The following is a 20,013-nucleotide window of genomic DNA, read 5'->3' on the forward strand; positions in this document are numbered from 1 at the left end:
CCGCCACCACAGAGGCAGGTCTGAGGCAGCAACAGAGGTGGTTCGATGGTGAGGCCGGCGGGCTAGAAAACCTGCCTCTGTTTACTGGGATATTGTCCCAGTTGTAGTCATGACTGTCAAATCGTCAAGCCTTCACCTCTCACCCCTCCACCCACCCTCCATGACCCCATGCCTCCTCCATGCCTTTATACCCAGACTCCCAGTATCAACTGTGTACAGAACTAATGAGCCTTTGGCAAGACTGGCAAGTCCTTGAAATGATCATGAAGTGGACACAATAAGCGAAGATACTTTGAAAATCTATTGTGAAAAATATTGCCAAGCTTGCAACTTCAAAAAAGTGTCAATCAACCACAGCCATTCTTGGTACCAATGACAAAATCTTTTATCCACTTCGCATTTATTAATATTGTTTAAATATACACACAGAAATATACACATAGGCATTGTAAAATCTCTTCAAAGAAAGAATAATTTATTGCAAGGTACTAAAGATATCAACTAAACAAAGCTGTCACTCCCTCACAATCTGTGTCAACATTGCCTGCTAAGCTAAGCTCAAACATTCATCACGAGGTCATCTGAAAAAACAGATGCCTGACCACCTATCCTAACTGCTTCTGTGGATACAGTTACTAGATGGTCTGATTATGAATGCTTGGCTGAGCTCCAAAAATCAATAATGCTTAGTAATAATACTTAGCTCAGCAGGCAATGTTGATGCTGCTTGCATGAGAGTGATAGCTTTGCTTGATTGAACTCTTTAATACCTTGTAAAAAGTTATTATTTTTATGAAGAGTTTTTTCAATGCCTGTGTGTGTTTATTTACATAAGATTAAGAGGTGCAAAGTGGATAAAAGCTTTTTGTCATTGATATTGTGAATGTCTGTAGTTGATTGGCAGCTTTATGAGAAGTTAAGAGGGGAAATATATTTCAAAGAGCATGTTGGATGGCTGTGCTTTGGTTGATTCTTAATTCAAAGTTAGCCCCCCCACCCCCAAACCACCCACCCCCTTCCCGTGGTTCATGACTCCCATGAGGTGACATGAAGCATGTCTTCTAACAGAACAGGAATTGCTCCATCAAAACTGCAGGGGTCGGGGTTTGAAATGTCCACCTCTGCAAAGGAGCTGAAAAGAGTGGAAGTGCTGTTGCGGGATGGCTACCACACTCTTATCCCACTTTAGCTGAAAAAAATTGGGAATGGAGGTGGGAATCCAAGAATCGCTGTTTATTTTTAAAGGCCTCCTGACTTATCCCGACTCCACAGAATCCCGTGCCATAGTGTAGAAGGTGATCATTCAGCCCATTGAGTCTTTGCCAGCTCTTTCTCAGAGTAATTGCATTACCCTACCCTTTCTTTACATAGACTTGCAACTTTCCCTGCTTCAATTATCAATCCAATTTTCCTTTAAAACATGGAATGTTCTCTGCTTCAACAATTACCTGTTCCAAAGTATTCCTAACATTCTAACAAAACTCTTAGTAAAGAAAATTTTTCTAACCTCTGTCCTTACTCTCTCAGTTACAATTTTAAATTGTTGACCCTCTTGTCAATGATTCCACAACTAGGGGAAATTAATCTTTTTACCCCAAGTCATTCTATCAAAGCACTGCATAATTTTAAAACTTCCTTAGCTGCAGTATGTCAAGTCTTTCCTCTTTAACTTCCCCACTCCTGATATTGCTGGCTCCAAAGTAACACTTCTTCATTTCTGTTCATGTTGACAGCAGAAGTTCAATTGTAGCACTCTCACAGCAGTTGTGGATCAAACCCCACTTTTTTTTATTCTTTGAGATGTAGGCATCACTGTCAAGGCCGATATTTGTTATCCATTCCTAATTGCCCTTGAACTGAGTGGCTTGCCATGTTATTTCAGAGGGTAGTCAAGAGTCAACCACATTGCTGTGTGTCAGGAGTCACATGTGGGTCACATGAACAGGTAAGGATGGTAGATTTCCTTCCCTAAAGGGGCATTAGCGAATCAAATGGGTTTTTACAGCAATCAGTGGTAGTTTCCTGGTCACCATCACTGAACCTACCTTTATATTCCAGAGCTGTTAATTGAATTTAAATTCCACCAGCTGTTGTGATGGGATTTGAACCCATGTCCCCAGAGTATTAGCCTGGGCCTCCCACATTAACACTACACCATATCAAGGAGAATATCTTTTGCTTGGCCTTTGCAGCCATATCTAATTTATTTTAAGATACAGGGGACATGTCAAAAGCTATTATGGCTTGGACCAAATTGAGATATTAGGCAACTTATTTTCTCAATTATTTTCTCCTACCCCTTCTGCATCTGAAGTTTTTGGTACCTGATTAGAATATAGCCCCATCAATATCCCATCCCCCAGTACCTTGTCCCATTGGTGATAATGCAGCTGTGAGCCCATGGCAATGAGTGTCTGCCGGTAAGTCAACCATCAACTGGTATCCTAGTCAAGGCTGACCTTGTCCCATCCCAGTATCCACACACATGGGCTTTCAGTCGAGATCCCGAAACTTCGATCAGGAGGGGTGATTCACTGGCTGACTGACCCCTCCCTAATCCAGCAATGTTGAGGCCAATCAAAGAAACCCTACACTAGGTCAGTTGGGATCTGTTCATGCATAGCGAACTGGCAATCAAACTGGCAATGAGCAAATTAAACTAAAAACGTGATTATTTTAGGCTGCTTTATTTTGGTACAAAGTTGGATGGAAGTCCAGAAAACATTCCCAAATTTGGAATTGTTCTAACTTTAGGGTGGTTATACAACAGTTCCTCAAAACCTTTGTAACTGGTGGGATACTGTGTGTGTGTGCGTGTTATAAATTTCAGTAAAACACATTTGAACACTGTGTGCTGCTTTTGGGTCTCACCCGGTCCGAGTGCAACTCATTGCTTATAAAGTGTTCCAGACATGCCCTAATATGTACATGACCTTCATATAATCTGAGCCACTTTAAGAGCACCCAAGTTGAGAGCTGTTGGCTCAGTCATTTATCAATGTGTTCTCTACTGCTTCCTGCCACGACATTGGTTTATATTTAGTTTCTGAGAAATTTTTGTAAGTTCTACCACAGAACAAGATTGTAACATGATGGCCGGGTCATATTCCTCCAAACTCGGCTCTTAGTCAGGGCAACTTGTGGGTTGGTTGTACCAATAACAATAAGGATATCTAGCTGCTGCCATATGGAAACTATATTGAGGCTCATCTATCAGAAAAATGCTCCTCCAACAACCATGAAATTCATAAGGACCCAGGAATTCACTGCATTGGCGATATTGGCAGTGAGCACCGTAAGTTAGATTGTTGAGTTCCCTGATCTTTCCTTGGTAAATACACGCCACAATTTGCTGGAAAGATGATTAGAATATGCTGCACCGTACATATTGCTGGATCAAGAGCAGCTCTGCCAATGTTTGAGACACATAGAGCCAAAATACTGAACAGATCAACGGGTTATTTAATAACTCTGCACCAGTAAATGAGGTAAACAATGTTTGCAGGTTTCTTGCTTTGTTTTTTAATTTAAAAAATGATTAATATAAATGGAGTTTGCTTATTATTTTATAAAAATAAAGATTTGCAGTTTCACAGCTCCTTGGATGTTCCAAGCCCTTTACAGCCAATGAAGTACTTTATGGGCAGAATCTTCTGCCTGTCAGGCGGGCTGGTTGGGAGCAGGCGCGGGCAGGTGCGGAGTAAAACGCTATTTTAAGGCCAATGCTCTTTCATGCATGCGCGCAAGAGATCGCAGAAATCTCCCCGAGGCACAGAACTGCCTCAGGGAGATTAAGTTCAGTTTTAAAGTTGGGAAAAATTTAAAAATAAAATTATTCAGACATGTCCCCTCATGTGGCAGTGTCACATGAGCTAGGACATGGTTATGAATTTTCATTAAATTTTTTATTTAATTAATAAAACCTCCATGAAACCACGCGAAGGCTGCCTGGGCTCTTCACCTGCCCGCCAACCTTAAGGTTGGACGGGCAGCCCTATCAGTTTGTTTAATTGGTTTATTAATGGCCTTAACAGGCCTTTGACAGTTTGGCGGGCGCGCAACCTACTCTGGTGAGTACCCACCGAACGGAAGGTCGGAATGACACATAGTGACATCGGGACGCAACCCCGACGTCACCGGGCATCACTTTACGCGTCGGCGTGCAGGGCCCGCCCCCACACGCCGAAGAGAAAATTCTCCCCAATGAGTGTAATCGCTGCAGTAACGTAGGAAACAAGGCAGTCAATTTGTGCACAGCAAGCTCCCACAAACAGCAACGCGATTAATGACCAGATAGTCTGTTTGAGTGATGCGGGTTGAGGGATCACTCTTGTCCAGGACAGCGGGAAAACTCCTTTGCTCTTGTAAGGAATTCTTATTGCTCACTCCGCTAAAACAAGTGCCTCTCATTGTCGTTATGAATCCCAAGACTGGGTCATTTCATCTCTGGCAATCTGCCTGATCAGTAAGTTTCTATTTTAAAAAAATTTATGACATTGACGTAGAGCTGGTTTCCTGGAGAAATATGAAGCTATTATCTCCCTGCATAGGCAACTCAAACTTGCATACAAAACCAGTCTACCGCGCTCCTTTTCTGCCCCATACCGGATTTTAGGGTAAACTTAGTTATTATTTGTTTTCTGGATGTACACTGTCAATCGAGCATTTTTTGCCTACCCCTAATTGTCGTTGAGAAGCTGGTAATGAACCGCCTTCTTGACTTACTGCAGTCCACGTGGTGAAGGCACACCCACAGTGCTGCTAAGTTGGGAGTTCCCAATACTTTGGTCAGCCAACGATGAAGGAGCAGCAGTGATAAATGTTTAAGTCGGGATAGTGTGTGGCAAACAAGGGAACTTAAGTGTAATGGTTTTCCTGTAAAAAGAGACATGTTGAAGCTTTTTATCTTGCACTCATCAGGACACTCACAGGAATACCAATATAAGGGGAAAACAACAATTTATATTGTATGTGAAGAGAGTGCTGATTGGTTGGCAAGTGGACCTCTGATTGGTAGAGGCGATGCCATGAAGAATGCACCAGTGATGGTGACTGACAGTTAACTGCCAACAATTGTTTGAAATTTAAACCAGACAGCTTGATCCTGATTGGTCGAGACATCACTGGTGCATTCACCATGGCAACACCTCTACCAGAGTTCACTCACCAACAAATCAGCGCTCTCTTCACATACAGTATAAATTGTTGTTTTCCCCTTTTATTGGCATCCTTTCAAGTGTCCTGACGAGTGCAACACACAAAGTTTCGACATGCCCCTTTTTTCAAGTTCTGTACTACCAAACAACTAATGATTTTCCCATGCACCTGCTGTCCTTGCCTAGGTGGCGAAGATGGTGGGTTTGGGAGGTCCTGTCAAAGAAACCCTGTCAAGGTGTTGTGGTGCATTTTGTAGACAGTCCACGCTGCAGTTGCAGTTTGCTGGTGGTGGAGGGAGTGAATGTTCAAGCTAATGGAAAATCACCCACATTTCCCAACCCTGATCTCTGGTGTCTGCTAGAAAGTATCTGCGGGTGTCTGTTTGCTTGTGTACGTTCATGCATTTTGTGCATGTGTGTCAGACGAGAACAGGCTCAGACTTGATTGTGATGCCTTTTGCTGCAAACTAGTTTATCAATACCTGTAGTCTGGACTCATATGGGGAAGATACCAGAGCTTGTGGGAATGGAGGGGAACAAGCCCTGGAGTGAACAAAAGTACAAAATATATAAATATAATTGTGACGTAGGCTTCTAATACTTTATGCTTTCGTTTCCTAGACTGGCATTCCTTTAAGTGCATGGTTTATTGTGTGCCTGTTGATTTATTGCAGGAGAGAAGAGCCATATGAACACTGGGCTGGAGGCAACATGGATGCTGGAACCGTGACAAGTTTATCAAACTTGTCCAATTCCTTCAATCACTTTCTGGCGAGCTACAAGGACCCAAAGCTCTTGTACTGTGCAAATGGAGGGCACTTTATTCGAATTCTTCCCGACGGACAAGTGGAGGGGACGAGAGACCGCAGCGATGCATACAGTGAGAATTCTTTTTAGTCATTGCGCACACTGCATTGTTTAAGTGTGTGTTTGAGCTTGTGTTGCTTGGCAACTGCTTTGAAACTTTCCAAGTTCAATTCACTAAGGACTCTTAGCAGTGTGGAGAGCAAGGTTTACAGAATAGTTTCAAGGGAACAAAAACTCAAAAAGGTTGTTGCCTTGTTGGTTTCTCAGCACAAGGATTTGAACTTTTTTTGAAATATTTAAACTTTACAGCAGGATGAAACAAAGTTGTCACAGCGTCACTGACTGTTGCTGTTAGTGCACTTTACTTATAGGCTAAGTCCACAAGGAATAAAGGTTTAAGTTCAAACAACTTGATATCTTTTTTGAAATTTAGTTTCTTTCCTCTCCCAAGCCCACACTCTCCCGGTCCTGCTCCCAAGTAACAATTCTTCGTATGTGAGTTTCGATGAACTATTTGAGCATAAGTGGCATCCCATCCAAACCAAACCCTGATTTCATCTGCATCCGCTGGTGTATTTTCAAACACTGGAGCCCTGCTATTTATCTTGCAGAGTGGGGGAGCGGAGGAGGCAGTGGACATGAAACAAAAAATAGCCTAAGACCAAGGTTGTGGTCATCGATCTTAGCAGCAAGACCTCATCATTGTCTTCTAGCTTTGTCTCTCGCCCAGCAGTAGGCCAAGTGGACAAGCAGCAGGCCATTCAAACAGCAAGAGGCCACAGCCATGGAGCCTTGGGGACAGTCCCTGGCTATCAGGGGTGGAGAAAGACTACAGTGCAGGGCTGTTGGGGGTCCAGGTTGGTGGGGAGGCTGGCAGTCAGGCTGGGTGTTGAGGCTGGCGATCAGGGCTGGGTGTGGGAGGCTGACATGCAAGGAGTGCTAAAACAGCCACCTACCTTAGGAAACCAGCAGCTCCCATCTCGCTTTCACTGCCAAGTTTTCTGGCCTCCAGGAAACTCATGCAGCAGCAATAAATTTCAAGTCAGGCTCCAAATTGCAAATGGGAACCCGAATTAAATATGACTAAAGTATTTCACCTCGACAAGGAAGGTTGAGAATGTATTTCGCTTTTAATTCACTCCCTCCTCCCAAACAACACCCCATACCTGTATTGCCCATCATAGGGGGTTAATGGCCTAGGTGTCAATTGGGAATGATGATTAATTTCTTTCCCTTACGATATTGAGGCTGATTGTAGTTCCCTTACCACTGCCCACACTGAGTTTACCTAACATGCAGCAGACCAGGAGCCTGGGACTTCCTCGACTGTATAGTTTACTACCATGTGGTGCGTTTTCCAGTAAGATAACAGGGGTAGATCTCAGATGGGAGACTGTAATGTTGTCAAACTAATGGGGAGTGTGTTGGGATGTCACCTTAATAGGGACATTGTGTGATCAGATTAATCCAAGATGAGATGCCTTGAGGGATTGGATAATTTTCCATTTTGGAATGTTTTAAAGTTACCCCCAAGATCTTGTGTCACTACAACCCGGACAGAGTGGCAACCTCTTGCCCACTTGCTCTTTCTCTCTCCTCTCTTTCTCTTCTTTTGCATCTCTCTCTGCATCTTTCTCTTTCTCTCTCTGCCTCTCGTACATATATGTTATGGTGTAGGTGTGTTAGAGCAGTACCCCTTCATGCCTGAGATTAAGTTAATATTGTTTTGATTTTTAAGTAAGTCAGAAATTGCTTTGCAAGTCTCGGGTCCCGTCTTCTCCAGGCGAATCTTCTGTTATCCTACTTTACGTTGACGTAGCTTTGCCAGGATTCTTCGTTTATTTGCATATCGGTTAAACGAGGAGGAAACGAAACAGAACTGGGGAGAAACAGTGCATTAGTCTCAACACCAATCTGAAACAAGTGAAAGGAAACAGCCAGAAATAATCAAAGCAGCCACATCAAGCGTACTGATCTCCTTAAGCTGTAGTACAAATCATCATTGTTTAATCTTGTTAAGCATTTCAGTATTGATCTCAAAAACAACATAAGACTCCATGGTGTGATTCACCCTGAGTTTAGATGAGGCTGCCTAGTGGCTTAGGGCTTTGACTTGTCAACGTGCTGTGCCGCACAGCACAGGAAAATATTGGCGCCCATGGAATATTTCCTAAATGGGATCTTTCCTCATCAGAGAGATCCAGAGCCCAGTGAATGCGGTTCAGAGTGCCGGGTGTTTTAGTATCTCTAATTTTTGTTATGCCATCATATATATAATTCATCCTTCTTCAGTCCAGCTCCAGCTCCAGGCTGTAAGTAGAGGAGTGGTGACCATTCAAGGGATTGAAGCTAGACGCTACCTAGCAATGAGCGAAATGGGACAGCTTCATGCCTCGGTAAGCTAAGACCCGCATATTTTATTGGCTTTTCATGTTTGAATGTACATTGCGCTATGTATCTAGAGTTAAGATGGCAGTGTTGCTCAACCAGATAATCCTATCAAATCCTTTCTCTATAGGTTTCCAATTGGGATCTTGTTTTTCCCCTCCTGTCCTGAAGGTCAACGCTGGCGTATGAATCCACAGGTGTTCATAATAAGAAATAGGAGCAGCACAGGCCATTCAGCCCATCCAGCCTGCTCCACCATTCAATAAGTTCATGGTTGATCTGATTGTGGCCTTAACTCCAGTTTCCTGCCTGCCTGCCCTTATAGATTAAAAACCTGTCTAACTCAGCCTTGAATGTATTCAATGACCCAGCCTCCATTGCCCCCTGGGCTATGAATTCCAAAGATTAACAACCCTCTGAGAAAAGAAGTTCCTCCTCATTTCCATCTTAAATCGGAGATCCTTTATTTTTAAACTGTGCCCCGGTTCTAGATTCCTCCACAAGGGGAATTATCAACTCAGCGTCTGACCTGTCAAGTTCCCTCAGAATCTTATACGTTTCAGTAAGATTACTGTTCGCTGTTACCCCAGCCAAGTGGTCATTCTGCATGTGTTAGTGAGTATTGGCAAGGATTTGACTCCAAAAGAATGAAATGATGCACTTTGTGTAAGAGGTGTAAGAGCAGAGGGACCTGTGAGTGCATATTCACAAACCCTTGAAGGTGGCAATGCAAGTTGAGAAGACAGTAAAGAAAGCTTAAGGGGTAGTTGGCTTTATAAATAGGGGCACTGATTACAAAAATAAGGAAGTTATACTAAACCTTTGCAAATCTCTGGCTAGGTCTCAGCTAGAGCATCGGGTACAATTCTGAGCACCATATTTTAGGAGAGATGCTAAGACCCTGGAGAGGGTACCAAGGAGACTTACCAAGATGACACCAGGGATGAGGGAGCTCAGTTATGTGGAGAGATTGGTGAAACTGGGATTGTTCTTTTTGGAGCAGAGAAGGTTAAAGGAAGTTGTAATGGAGGTATTGAGAATTATAAGGGGGTTCGCTAGAGTATGCAGGGAGAAACTGTTTCCTTTGGCATGGTAACCAGAGGCTAAAGAGATTTAAAATATTTGGTAAAAGAACCTGAGGGACATGAGGAGAAATTTCTTCACACAGAGGGTTGTTAAGATTTGCAGTGCATTACCTAAAAGTGTAGTGGAATCAGATTCTATAGGAACTTTCAAACAGCAATTGGACATATGCTTGAGGGGGACCAACTTGCAGGGCTATGAGGAAAAGATTGGGCTGTGGGACTAAACTGGACAACTCTTTCAAAGACCCAGCACAGGCCCGATGGGCCAAGTGGCTTCTTTCTGGTCTATAAAACTCGATGGCCAGGATTTTATGGCCCCTCCCGCCCGGCGGGGTATTACAGTCCCGCCGAACTGAATGGAGATTTAAATGGCTCACCGCATCCACCGGGGGTGGGGGGGGAGACACGCTGCAGCAGGGCCATAAAATTCTGGGCCCATGGTTCCGGACGGATCCTTTATGTCTGAAGCAGAAACAGAAAATGTCGGTAACTCTCAGCTGGCCTGGCATCACCTGAGAAGAGAGCAGACAAGTTATTGTTTTCAGTGTGGGCCTCTCTTCAAAACAGTCCGCTCCTGATCCAACCAGATGCCTAAATACGTCATTTCCAGTCGGGGTTGGGGGCGGGGTCTATGAATGGCGATCAACAGTGAAACCCTGGCTGTAGGTACCCCTTCCCTGACCTTGGGACCCTGGATGCTGACTCTTGTCCCCCTGCCTCTACCCTGCCTGAGATCACCGGGCACCGCAGGAACTTTAGAGTTCCTTAATTTGATGGCAAGAACATTTGAGGCTTTGAGAGCAGTAAAAATGGAGCAGGTTCACCAACAAGGAATACGATCAAGTTCAGAGGCAGGGAACGTTACAACCTGTGTGGGTCAGTAAGAAATAATTTTTAAAATTGAGCTACTAAAATGCCTGGAAACTTCGCAGTGCACATCATTGATTTACATTTTACCATGCAAAGCCAGTTAATATTCCTTTCTTTTTATTTATTCTTTCACCAGGTGTGGGCATCGCTGGCTAGGCCAGAGTTTGTTGCCCATCCCTAATTGCCCTGGAGAAGGTGGTGGTGAGCTGCCTTCTTGAACTGCTGCAGTCTGTGTGGTGTAGGTACACCCTCAGCGCTGTTAGGGTCAGAGTTCCAAGATTTTGCCTTTGGGGTCTGGTCTCAGGAAAGCAGCATTGCAATAATGCAACAACTTGCATTTATATAGCACATCTTAATGGAGTTACAAGCATCCCAAGGGCTTCATAGGAATGTTTTCGGAAAAATTTGACACTGAGCCACAGAAGGAGATATTGGGACAGGTGAAGAAAAGCTTGTTCAAAGAGATAGGCTTAAAGTAATATCTTTAAAGGAGGAGACAGAGGCGGAGAGGTTTAGGGAGGGAATTCCAGAGTTTAGTACCTTGGCAGCTGAAGGTACAGTCACCAAAGGCGGAGGTTTGATGATCTCTGTGTGCTGCTCTTCAACCACCCAGTAGGCCTGTTTGAGGTCAGTGCATAAGCCTTTGGTATATGTACAAATGTAGGAACCACTTCTCTACATTAGCTAAGGTGCAATTAATCCATACAGGCAGCTTGTGCAACCCAAAGAAAAATAGAACATTTAATGCCATCAAACCATCAGCAACTGTTGAGTTTTACACATGAGAAAACTTGCTTTCAATTTTAATTGCTCCACCATTGGTGGCCGTGCCTTCAGTTGTCTAGGCCTCAAGCTCTGGAATTCCGTCCCTACACGTCTCCGTCTCTCTACCTTGTTTTCGTCCTTTAACACACTCCTTAAACCTAACTCTTTGAACGTGCTTTTGGTCATCTGACCTAATATCTCTTTTTGTGGCTTGGTGTGACATACTTTGTTTATAAAACTCCTGGGAAGGACCTTGAGATGTTTTATTACGTCAAAAATGCTATATTAAAAATGTTTTTGTTATTGTCGTAAGGCACTGACTCACTGGGTATGGGTCGTCCATCAGTATTTCAATCAAGTGACAACACTTCGTGTATGATTTTTTTAACAGTGACCTCTTTGACTATGAGGAAAACCCTAGCAAAGCTTTCAGCCACTGTTTTTCATTTATGAATCTTGAAAATGAATGCCAGCAGGGTTACATAACAGCCACCTGGAGCAGTAACCCCTGTTGATCTCCCTCACCCTTTCCCACCCAAATCCAGGGCTATTATTATCACAGCCCCTACTGATACCCAGAGGGAAAGGGAGACAGAGGATCAAATGTGTGATTTCCATAGTCTCTTTAGCTCAGCCATTGATTAGATAAACTTGCACCTATGGTGAAAAATGAAGAATGGGCGTGTAGGCAGGCTTTCTTAATTCATTCATGGGATGTGAGCATCGCAGGCTGGGTCAGCATTTATTGACCATTACTCATTGCCCTTGAGAAGGTATCTGAACATGTCTGAACGACCTGATCGAGGTGTACAAGATTATGAGGGGCATGGACAGGGTGGATAGGGAGCAGCTGTTCCCCTAAGTTGAAGGGTCGGTCACAAGGGGGCATAAGTTCAAGGTGAGAAGCAGGAGGTTTAGGGGGGATGTGAGGAAAAATTTTTTACCCAGAGAATGGTAATGGTCTGGAATGTGCTTCCTGGGAGGGTGGTGGAGGCGGGCTGCCTCACATCCTTTAAAAAGTACCTGGATGAGCACTTGGCACGTCATAACATTCAAGGCTATGGGCCAAGTGCTGGTAAATGGGGTTAGGTAGGTAGGTCAGGTGTTTCTCATGTGTTGGTGCAGACTCAATGGGCCGAAGGGCCTTTTCTGCACTGTGTGATTCTGTGATTCTGTGATTCTGTGACAGTGTGCAACTATCAATGTAAAGTAAAAGGGACAGAATAAAAGTCCCACTTCAGCCTATGGGCATCAGCTAACTGTGACTATCAGAACGTAACATTCTGAAGAAGAGTCATACGGATTTGAAACGTTAACTCTGTCTTTCTCTTCACAGATGCTGTCAGACCTGCAGAGTTTTTCCAGCATTTTTTGTTTTTATTTCAGTTTTCCAGCATCCGCAGTATTTTGCCTTTATATAAAATCGTAACATTCTGTGGCCTGAGCATAAAATCTAAGCCGACGCTCCCAGTGCAGTACTGAGGCAGTGCTACACGTTAGAAGTATGATTGCCAACCCTCCAGGATTGGGCTGGAGTAGCCAGGAATTGAAGATCAATCTCAAGGACACTGCTGTATGCAACCCTGGAGAAAAATCATCAGGATATTGAAAAAAGATTGTTTTTCTTTGAACATTTCTCTTTACCGGATACAAAGACATTGAAAATTGGAGAAAAAAAGGCTATTTGGCTGACAGTCAAGCAGCATCCAATTGGGTAATGGGTCTTTTTGCTTTACAATTGGCGTGGGAAGGCAGTGTGTCACAAGGATGGATGTGTTGGCTGATGAATGGCTGAAGTGTGGGGCATTTCGTGTGATGAAATCTCCAGGAATACATTTAATCAACTCTATGTCGGACATAGCATCTTCCAGATGAGTCGCAAATCTGGGGCCCCACCTTCTCCCTCAGGTGGGTGTAAATATCCCATGGCAGGATGTCAAAGAAGAGCACGGGTGTTCTCTCAATATTTATCTCTCATCCAACATCACTAAAACAGGCGTTCTTTTTTCACCACAATCAAAACACAGACGTGTGCTGTACTAGCAAAGGATTCTTTGATCACCAAGGGCCCTCCACAATGACACATTTGTCCATAACAGCTTCCTTCCCTCGTCCCGCCCTCTCTTGCTTTCCTTCCTGGCTATTCTTTCCCTTGTTCTTTCCTGCCCTCCCATTAATCACGTCCCACAGCTTAACTCCCCTTTAAGAGATAAATATAGGGGTGGTAACATCTTTGTAAATTACTGTTATAAGACAAAGGAAACACAACTCACCTGTCTTCTCTGAGCTCAGGGAAGCTGCACTCCCCCGCAGCAAAACAAACTGGAAGAACAACTGGGGAAAAGTAGCCTTCAACTTCATAGTTGCTGGAATGAAAATATCAGATCCCGGCCCTTATTTGCCAACAAACGAGCTTCTCGAACTCCCTATAGTGGTACAGTTCTACTTGCTTCTACACAAAAGGAAATTATTACCATGGTTTGCAGTGAGAAATCTGATCCTGTGCTTTTTTACATTTGAAGAACAGGATCCTTGCCAATTTACCCACTTCCCTCCCTTTCTGAAGGCATTGACTCCTCACAAGCTCCATGGATGCTCACAACCCTCCAGTATCTCACCGAAAAAAAAACACAGGGCAGCATTTTTCACAGAGCGGGCAGGCGCGCCCACCCGACCCACTTAACCGTAAAATAGTGCGTGAAGACATCGGGTGAGCGTCTCAACGTCGTCGAGCACTCGCGCGATATTTCGGTTGGCAGGCGCGAGCAGGAGTTGGAGCCGTGCCCACCATTAATTAAGAGGCCAGTTAAGGCCATTAAAAAGGCAATTGATGCCGATTTAATGTTGCCCGTGCGATCTTGCGCTCGTCGCACAGGCAAAACGGGCAGGCGGCCAGCCGACAATTTGCACAACCTCATCCACAGGCAGGATAGAAAGGGTCAGCAGCATTGCCAGTGTGAGTAGTGAGGAGTTTTGGAGATAGGTTGCTGCTGGTGACTTATTGGCACTTGGCAGCTTTATCTCTGCTCAGGGCTTCATTCTTAGCATTTCCAGGCTTCATTGCAGTTCTTCAAGGACCCCAGAGGATTCAGACCATGTGGACCCTTCCAGATATCATACAGCCTACTTTAACCCTGGTAATGGGGATTTTGGTCTCCACTGGAGGTACCTCCTCTGAGGAGGATGAGAGGGGCAGAAGGGAGAGGAGGCCAGGTGACCCAATGCAGCTTGCAGGGGAGCGACCTTGCAGGGGACGAGAGGTGCAGGCACAAGGGGTGCAGGGCCAGCAGGTAGTCCAAGGCGGAAGGGGCCACAGAAGATGCCACTATCCTGTCACCAGGGTTTACAGGCAGCTATGTAGCTACCTCAACATGTCCAAGGTGCATTGCTGAAGGACGCTCCATCTCTCAAGGGAGACAGTGACCTCCATTTGTCAGATAATTGGGCCTCAGATCAGCTTCAACTGTGTGGGTGGACACCCCATGCCAGTGGCTCTGAAGGTCACAGTGGCCCTCAACTTCTATCCCTCTAGTTCTTTCCAGGGGTCAGTGGTGGTTCTTTGTGGAGTTTCCCAATCATCTGTCCACAGTTGCATCAAGCTCATGACAGAAGCTCTGTTCAGGTAGGTATTGACTTTCATTCATTTCCATACAGATGAGGCCAGCCAGGCTGAGCAAGCCAGAGGGTTTGCAATGATTGCTGGCTTCCCCCGCATCCAGGGTGCAATCGACTGTACACATGTGGCCATCAAGGCGCCAGTGGGTCAGCCGGGTGCCTTCATCAACAGGAAGGGATTCCACTCCTTGAACATGCAGATAGTGTACGACCACAGGATGCAGATTCTGCAAGTGTGTGCAAGGCACCCTGGCAGATCCCATGACGCTTACATCCTGAGACATTCCTAGGTGCTGAGACTCTTCAGTGCTCCAGCTCAACTGGATGGATGGCTGCTGGTTGACAAAGGCTATCCTTTGGAAAGGTGGCTTATGACGCCTCTCCGCCACCCAAGAACAGAGGTGGAGCAGCGGAATAAGAGGAGCCATGCCTCCACAAGGGTGGTGATGGAGAGAATTATAGGTCTTCTGAAGATTGGCTTCCGATGCCTGGATCATTCAGGGGGAGCACTACAATATCCCCCAGAGCGCGTGTCACTGATCGTGATTGCATCCAGCACTCTCCACAATCTGGCAATGGCAAGGGGGGGCTCACTGGAAGAAGAGGTGAGGTGAGAGTGACTGCACTTGACATCAAGGCTGCATTTGACAGAGTGTGGCATCAAGGAACCCTAGAAAAACTGGAGTCAATGGGAATCAGGAGGAACACTCTCCACTGGTTGGAGTCACACCTATCAAAAAGGAAGATGGTTGTGGTTATTGGAGGTCAGTCATCTCAGCTCCAGGACATCACCGCAAGAGATCCTCAGGGTTGTGCCCTAGGCTCAACCATCTTCAGCTGTTTAATCAATGACCTTCCTTCCATCATAAGGTCAAAAGTGATGATTCACTGATGATTGCACGATGTTCAGCACCATTCGCGACTCCTCAGACACTGAAGTAGTCCATGTCCAAATCCAGCAAGACCTGGACAATATCCAGGCTTGGGATGACAAGTGGCAAGTAACATTCATGACACACAAGTGTCAGGCAATGACCATCTTCAACAGGAGAGAATCCTACCATCGCCCTTGATGTTCTATGGCATTACCATCACTGAATCCCCCACTATCAACATCCTGGGAATTACCATTGACCAGAAACTGAACTGGATTAGCCATATAAATACTATGGCTACAAGGGAGCAGGTCAGAGGCTAGAAATCCTGTGACGAATAACTCACCTCCTGACTCCCCAAAGCCTGTCCACTATCTTCAAGGCACAAGTCAGGAGTGTGATAGAATACTCCCCACTTGCCTTGATAAGTGCAGCTTCCACAACACTCAAGAAGCTTGACACCGTCCAGGACAAAGCAGTCCACTTGACTGGCACCACATCCGCAAACATTCACTCCCTCCACCACCGACGCACAGTAGCAGCAGCATGTACCATCTACAAGAGGCACTGCAGGAATTCACCAAGGCGCCTTCAACAGCACTTTCCAAACCCACGACCACTACCGTCTAGAAGGACGAGGGCAGCAGGTAGATGGGAATACCACCACCTGGAAGTTACCGTCCAAGTCATTCACCATCTTGACTTGGAAATATATCACCGTTCCTTCACTGTTGCTGGGTCAAAACCCTGAAACTCCCTTCCTAATAGCACTGTGGGTGTACCTACACCACATGGACTGCAGCGGTCCAAAATGGCAGCTCACCACCACCTTCTCAAGGACAACTTGGGATTGGCAATAAATGCTGGCCCAGCCAGCGGAGGCCACATCACATGAATGAATTTTTAAAAAGAGGATCTTGACAGCTCCACAGGCCACAGATGATGAATCCAATAGTGAGTCCGAAAAGGAGCACGGTGAGGAGGACGCTGAGGGAATGGAGGCAGACCTCCAGGGAAGCAGGGGTACCAGGGACACTTGATCCAACGCTCCTTAAGCTAGGCTGCCAAATAGGTGCTACCACCTCATGCCAGGGCTGCCGCCTCCATCCTGGATGTCTGAAATGACCCCTTCCTTTGACCCCAAAGTCCAGTCAGTGGCTATGCAATAAAATTGTGACCCACCCACGTCCAGCATTACATACTGGCATACCCTGCACCACATTCAATAAAAAAGGTGAAGCATGTTCAGGTCATTACGGCAAAAGAAAATTTATCTCATTTTGACAGTCCAAACAAATTAACAGAGCCTTCTCTGGTCTTCAACCCCAGGCCAGTGCACATAAACAAAACATTGCACAACAGAAGATCACCCATAACCAGTCTCTCTTGTTCTCATGGCACCTTAAACTTACGTTTGCGAGTGCTATGTCTTGGTGGCCCCCCATCGCTGGCACTGGCATTGGAGGCAGCCTGTTGACTCTGCTGTCCTGTTGGCCTTGACAACTTTGGTGGTCAGCCTCTGGCCAGTGGAACCAGTGCTGCCCCACCTGGGAAGGAGCGGCCAGTGCCACGGCTGGCATCTCCCCAGTTACCGCAGCCTCATCAAATGCCACGACCACTGGCAGAGGGACAGAGGGGCTGCTGCCATCAGCTAGAGTGCCCTGAGAATCGCCTGCAGAGATGGCAGGCAGCTCTGGTCACTCTGGGCCTCCCTGCTCACCATTGATGGACAGGCACTTGGCTGGGATACTGGGGGCCTCATCTATCTCCTACACTGAAACCGACCACCTGAGGTCAGTGCCTGTGTGAGGGTTTGCAGGTCCAAGCGCAACTCCAGGAACCCTTGATTCTGTCCCTGGAGCTGCCTCTCCATGAGAGCCATCACTCTCTCAATGGAGGAGGCAGTGCGCTCGGCCATGAGGGTCAACGCGGTACTGATGCTCCGCCTGGACTCCTTCATAATGGAGGCCATGGCACGCAAATCCTCATGGATCTCTGCCAGATCCTCCCACATATCTCACTAGACATCCAGCATCTGCCGCCTAATTGACGACTCCAGAGGCTGATCATCTGCCTTCAACTCAGCATCGTCCTGGTCTCCAGCAGTCCTCCAACTGCCGGCACCCTGGGAAATTCTCTGCCTCCGCCTGCACCTCAAGCAATTGTGAGGTAACCTCACCAATGTGCACCAAAATTCTAGCCGCTGATCTAATGCCCACCGAGGTGCTGGTATCTGTACTGGTGCCTGGTTAAGAGAGCAGGTGTGACGCATGTGCATCTGGAGCCTGGTGGTCCTCTGACGTCAGGGTGGCTCTTCGGGGTCCTGCGATTGGGTGTGTGGTAGCAAATCTATGGGAGAACAACATGTCATTAGCTTAAGTCATCACACTATCACTATGTATGCCAGGTACCCTGGTGAGACCATGGAGACCTGCATCATGGTTCCATCGTCTTTCAATGATCCATGGGGAATCCAGTTTTGAGGCTCCCGTCAATGATGAGGCTACACAAGAATGCTTGCACCATCCAAAACTCTCACCCTTGTGCACTGCACTCTTACCTTCGTCTGCCACCCCAGCCTCTCCATGGCTGGTTGACCAAGGTGCATGCCGACTCTCCATCACCATGGCATCATGCTCATACTTTGTGAGGATTACAAAGAACAAAGAAAAGTACAGCACAGGAACAGGCCCTTCGGCCCTCCAAGCCTGCGCTGATCACATTGCCCGTCAACTAAAACATTTTGCACTTCCGGGGTCCGTATCCCTCTATTCCCATCCTATTCGGAGGTGTGGGGGTCCTCCGCCAGTCTGCAATCTTTCAATGTTGTTATGGGCTATCTTCTCCTGAAAGGACAAAGGAGCACTGATTAGTCCACTCTCTACCTGCAGCACCAGTGTGGCCTGGCCAACGCCACCTGAGGATCACTTTGCAGGGCACATCCAAGTCGTGGCCCTCAAGCCACAAGGCACTCAGTCCAAGCAGCCAGGGCTCACCCCCTTGGCCAGCTCCGGTGTCATTGACAGTTGGCATGCAGACTCTGACACCCCTGAGCTCCACGGGCATGGGGGGTGAGGGAACGGCCAGACCTTAACACTTCATCCCACTGATCGATGCCAACACGGTACTGGCCCTCCCTGGGCACAGCAGGTTGTTAAACGTCTCATGGCACTGGGCCCAGGTGCACAGCAAAACATCATGGCTGCTGATCAGCGCTACCACCTCCTCCCAAGCTCTTTTGGAAAGGTGCAGTGGCCTCCTCCTTCCATCCCTGGGGACAAGGGTACCCCTTCTCGCAGCCACCCCCTCCAGGAGGACCGCGAGGTACTCATCAGAAAACCAGGGTTGGGGCGGGGGGGGGAGGGGGGGGGAGCTGAGTGCCCACCCGACCTGCCCTCCCGCCTGGCGTCTGCAGCCGCATTGGAAGCTATAATTTCCTGTTGACAACATCGTAGATGTCTTCTTCGCTGGCAGCCTTCCAGGTGCTGCCTGGGCCATTTTTAACCTGGCCGCTGGGTCACCATTGGACCCAGCGGCCGAAAGGCCCCCACCCCCCAGCTCGGCCCTTCCCAACCTGTGAGGAGCTGCGTTCCAGGCTGGGCGGGCCTTAATTGGCTCACCCAGCGTAAAATCGCAGTCGGGGACCAGCCGCTCCCAGGCCCAATGACCGCCGCCACACACAGAACTCAAAACTCTGCCCCAAGGCATTGGCTTTTCAGGGTGTGCTGAGCCCTACCTTCGTTGGGACACCAGGGGACTCTGACAACATGGAGGCCCAGATGATGGCTGGGCCAAACCTCCATGCATTTTCTCAGTGTCCTGAAGCCAGTCAACTTACCTGGCGGGTGGTCAGGAATTCAGGCAGCAGGAGGCTGCAGCCCTGGTAACAGTTCAGGAGTCACTTAAATAGAGAAAAGAGGAAGCCTGGACACTTAATCAGGGTCCACGGCTGGGGGAATAGTGGTGGTATTTTTCATTCTTTCATGGGATGTGGGCATTGCTGGCAAGGGCAGCATTTGTTGCCCATCCCTAATTGCCCTCAAACTGGGTGGCTTGCTAGGTCAGTTCAGATTTCTGTGGTGGAAGCAAAGTATTGAGGATAGTGGAAATCTGAAATAAAAACAAAAAATGTTGGTAAAAACTCAGCAGGCCTGGCAGCATTTGTGGAGTTAATGTTTTGAGCCTGTATGAGGCTCTGAAGAAGAGTCTTATGGACTCGAAACGTGAACTCTGTTCTCTCAGATTGCTGTGGGTCTGGAGTCCCATGTAGGCCAGACCAGGTAAGGATGACAGATTTCCTTTCCTAAAGGGCATTAGTGAACCAGATGGCATTTTGAACCAACAATTGATAATAATTTCATGGTCATCATTACCAAGACCAGCTTTATATTCCAGGTTTCATTAATTGAATTTAAATTCCACCAGCTGCTGTGTTGGGAGTTGAACCCCTGT

The 20,013-nt window shown here is 46.6% G+C and overlaps 1 protein-coding gene across 7 annotated transcripts in view; it reads left to right on the forward strand.

Moving 5' to 3' along the window:
* LOC144685992 (fibroblast growth factor 1-like) overlaps positions 1 to 20,013 on the forward strand; it is a 54,367-nt gene that overhangs the window by 27,393 nt on the left and 6,961 nt on the right. For 4 of the 7 annotated variants that reach the window (XM_078551092.1, XM_078551095.1, XM_078551091.1 and 1 more), the window contains exons 2-3: positions 5,831 to 6,036; positions 8,256 to 8,359. In XM_078551092.1, coding sequence (XP_078407218.1) covers positions 5,868 to 6,036; positions 8,256 to 8,359 — 273 coding nt within the window. In that variant the 5' untranslated portion in view covers positions 5,831 to 5,867. Of the gene's footprint in view, positions 1 to 3,071; positions 3,489 to 5,631; positions 5,715 to 5,830; positions 6,037 to 8,255; positions 8,360 to 20,013 lie in introns of those variants that run through there. The other 3 variants (XM_078551090.1, XM_078551093.1, XM_078551088.1) reach the window with 3 other exon arrangements.

Source organism: Cetorhinus maximus, chromosome 10, assembly GCF_964194155.1.
Source record: "Cetorhinus maximus chromosome 10, sCetMax3.hap1.1, whole genome shotgun sequence".
Lineage (NCBI taxonomy): Eukaryota > Metazoa > Chordata > Chondrichthyes > Lamniformes > Cetorhinidae > Cetorhinus > Cetorhinus maximus.